General features: G+C 45.8%; 1 protein-coding gene across 1 annotated transcript; it reads right to left on the bottom strand.

Annotated features, from left to right (window-relative positions):
- Positions 1 to 240: 240 nt before the first annotated feature.
- Positions 241 to 3,262, bottom strand: LOC123082939 (uncharacterized). The gene is made up of 3 exons (XM_044505128.1): positions 3,094 to 3,262; positions 960 to 1,399; positions 241 to 528 (listed from the first exon to the last, which is right to left on the bottom strand). The coding sequence occupies exons 1-3, from the start codon at positions 3,260 to 3,262 to the stop codon at positions 241 to 243; spliced, it is 897 nt and encodes a 298-aa protein (XP_044361063.1).
- Positions 3,263 to 4,046: the final 784 nt, after the last annotated feature.

The following is a 4,046-nucleotide window of genomic DNA, read 5'->3' as shown; positions in this document are numbered from 1 at the left end:
ATGTTGCTTCAAAGGGTAAGCTCCTACAAAAGATATATATCATCAGTACAAGGTATGCATGCAGCATGCATGGATGTGTACATTGTACAACAAATTAGCTTACAAAACTAAACACAAGCAATAACTCGTGGAACTTAGCAAGGAGTGTTCAAACACAAGCAAGCAATCAGCGTCTGGAGTAGAATTTTTTTAATCTATAAACATGTCTAAAACTTGTACCAAAGAAAGGTGACTTAACTACTACGCCAATGGAGGAAATTCATAGGCCGCGTAACCAGCCCCTAAGTCAGATGGTTCCTCCATAATCCTGTTGAACTCCACCCTCATCTTTGACATCATCTCAGACCTCTTGTCCTTCAAGATGGACTGCCTCGCCTCCAAAATACAGAGTTTGGCATGCCAGAGGGCCCTCTGGGCACGCCTGTCACGAGCAGCTGCCTCATCCCTCTCTTGTTGTGTACCATAAGCAGGTTGATATGGGACTCTCTCTCGGGGTGTGCCATGCTCAAAGCTAGGATCTTCTGGGAACTGATAATGAGAAAAACGCAATACTAAGCAAACATACCACAAGAGTTTTCTAGACAAACAATAGCACAGTACTAGCAAACATATCACACCAGTTGACAAATATAAATGCTACTCTTAATACAGGCATCTGGTTATAAGTTGTTATCTCAATGAAATGCACCCAATATAAGTACTAGTAGACTCATTCAAACGATGTGACATGAAAACCATGGCTGGCTTATAACATGGATGGAAACTCGAGCAAACCAGAGACAAAACAAGCACTTCCATAATTCTTTCCTTTCTAAACATATTTTTATAATAACACAGATATGATATTTCCGACAGGCAGGAGGCAAGCGGATTTCATAAGATGTACTCAAAACTGGTTTAAAGTGATCTTTATCCCAAAAGACGAAAGAGAAAAAAAGTGAGAGAAAAACGTCACGTACAGGAGGGTGTGGATAGATGACATGTTGTACTCCCCGATTTCTTTTGACAAGTGGAGGTCCATTATGTGGCATCTGATTGTCATTCTTGAGCACAAGGACCTTCAGTTCTGAGATGCTTGCGTCAACTCCCAACATCTCTTGATCAATCCGCTCCAGGGCTTCGTTAATCATGATGTTGAAGGACCTCTCTAATGCCCCCTTGGTCTTAGACTTGCACTCCAACAACTCTGGATTAACAAGTATGAATCCATGCCTTCCTGGACGGGTCCTTACACCGATCTCTGCTGCATCTTGAAGGGGGGCTCGCTCATCCAGTTGAAATCGAACCTGATTAGCTTGATTCACCTCAGTGATGCCCAAATCTTGAAGCGCAGCGTCAACATCAGCAAGGCTGGAAACTATTCTGACGACTTGGGCCACGGTGATGGTGGGATATCCTCCTGTAAAAGAAACAAATTTCTTTCATACCAACCCTAGGTGCTAAGACTAAGAGAGGAGGAAGAGGTGCTAAGAGAGGAGGAAGAGTATAGTAGTAGGAGGAGGAGCACCTTCTGGCTTCTGGCTTCTGGCGGCAGGGTAGAGAAGGACGGCGGCGCTCGCGGGCGGGGACGGAGGATGAGGACGCGGAGGCGGAGGCTAGGAGGGTTTGAGACGAGGGAGGAGCCTAGTAGTTGGGCTGGGCCGCGGCTAGCAGAGCACACGATGACTTGTTGATTTGAAGCTTGTCTAAAAAAAACGTTTTTCTGGTACCCAATTATATACTGTATGAGAAAAACGAAATTGGTATGACTTGTCTAATTCATACCAATTTCGTTTTTCTCATACAGTTGGTATGTACACAACCGCTCTAGTTCTAGTTGGAGGCTTTTACAAGGCCATCCAGTGGAGTAATCTGAATCATGCAAGATCAGTGAATTAGTAGGTGTACTAAGCTCTGCAGCAGTCGACATTCAGTGTATATGTGTGTACGTATTCAGCATTCAGACCCCCGCAAAAAAAGAAGAAGAAGAGAGTATTCAGCATTCATAATGCAGTATATTACATATGCTGTGTGAACATGTATGTATGCATTATGGACATTCAGAATCTACTCACAGGACATGCTGTGTGAACATGCATGCATGCATGCATGTACACATTCAGAATCCACTCACAAGAAAAGAAATTCAGAATTCTGGGGTATTGCTTCGAAATTAAGGTCAGCCAAGTAGGGGTCTATCTTTGGTGGTATCTTATCAGCCCCTTCCAATTACTGTTCCACCAACACTAGCTAGTCACCCAGCTTCGCGCGATGGCTCTCCGCATGGCACCGCCGCTTCCCCCACCACCACCCGAGCCAGATTAGCTCTTCTCCGTCTTCGACGCTGCCGCCGTGTGTTGTCTGTGCCACCCTTGTGGTGTTTGGGCTTGTTGTGATGTGCCCACAGCGGATCCTATGTTGTGTGTGGTGTTTGTGCGTTTGTGTTGGACCTTTGGGCGGTGGCGCTGTGTGTGTGCGCGCCGGATGATACCTTGTAGACTTTGTGCTTGGTGGTTGCTTTATTTATAAAGCGGGGCAAAAGCCTTTTTGGGTAACACTAGCTAGTTCCTCCACCTCTTGCAGCACTCTAGTGTTGGCCCCCCTCCCCTTGCAACACCTACTGGAATGTTGGTTTAACTCTCTTGGTTTTTCCTCTCTTCTTGTTGCAGTAGCACTAGTTAGTTTCTCCCTCATCTAACAGCCCTTGCCTTGCCTTGCCTTGCCTTTTCCTTCCCCTCCTAGGCTAGATAGTTGATCTTCTCTCAGGAATGGAGTCCCTTGACATGTACTCCCTCCGTTCCAAATTACTCGTCGCAGAAATGGATGTATCTAAAATTAAAATACATCTAGATACATCCATACCTGCGACAACTAATTCGGAACAGAGGGAGTAAGTAACAAATATGCAGGGAGAGTATTCAACACTCATCCATTCAAATAAAATGAAATAAACCATATGTATATATCAAGTTAGCTACCTCCTATGTTGTCTCATTCTATAAAAACCACACAATATTGTTACAACTGGTGGTGGATAAACTTAAAAAGGACAACAAATCCGTACTGTTAAAGAAAATGTAATCTGTACCATGAACCAAGACAATATTTCTTTACGACACATCCTGTTGAAATAAGCCACGGCGTGTGTTGTCGGGCTCGTCGGGCGCGTCGGGTGCGCGCGGGACGGGCGGGACACACTGGTAGCGTTGGACTCGTCGGGTTCGTCGGACGTGTCGGTGACGCGCGGGACGGACGGGACGTGTGGGATGCAGTAGCGTGGCATGTGTGTAGTGTGTTTACTTGTAGCAGTTTCATGTGTGTAGCGTGGCTGTGTGCGCATGTGTGTGACGTGATAGTCAGCGGCGTGAGTTAGTTAGCCAGATGATCAGCAGGCTGTTAGCGGCGCCCGTTGGAGCTGGCCGCGTCGTCCGTGTGGCGCGCGCGTCGTGCGTCCGTGCATGCATCGGATGGATGAGCTAGCTATTTGCATGGGCCGATCAAGTCAGTTTGGTAGTGCATGGATTAGTGGCCACGGCCGGGTCATGTGCGTCGTGGGCATGCAGATCATGCCCGCGCATGCAGCGCGACGGATGCGTGGGCGCTGCGTTTGGCCAAGGCTACAAAGCCGTCTTTGTAATCCAGTGAGTTTGGTGCTTTTGGAAAGGAAAAGTAACGGGGCTGTGAAGCCGGGTGAAACTCCAGTGTACCGTGTGCTCTTCCTTCTTCTACCTCTAGCCACGAGAGAGAGAGCTGCAACAACACATCCGCATGAATTTGTACAAGTTGAGCAAACACTATATTTCTTTATAACATAGCAACAAACTCTGAAACTCTGTATAAGCTAAACAAACACTACTGTATATTTCTTTCTTTATACTTCCTCCGTTCCTAAATATATAAGTCTTTTTAGAGATTACATTATGGACTACATACAGAGCAAAATGAGTGACTCTACACTCTAAAATATGTATATATACATTCGTATGTAGTTTGTAGTGGAGTCCCTAAAAGACTTATATTTAGGAACGGAGGGAGTAGCATGCAATCTGTACCAGTTCACTAACCAT

The sequence above is a fragment of the Triticum aestivum genome, chromosome 1B, assembly GCF_018294505.1.
Source record: "Triticum aestivum cultivar Chinese Spring chromosome 1B, IWGSC CS RefSeq v2.1, whole genome shotgun sequence".
Lineage (NCBI taxonomy): Eukaryota > Viridiplantae > Streptophyta > Magnoliopsida > Poales > Poaceae > Triticum > Triticum aestivum.
The sequence above is the reverse complement of the archived record's forward strand: the minus strand, read 5'-3'. Positions and strand labels throughout refer to the sequence as shown.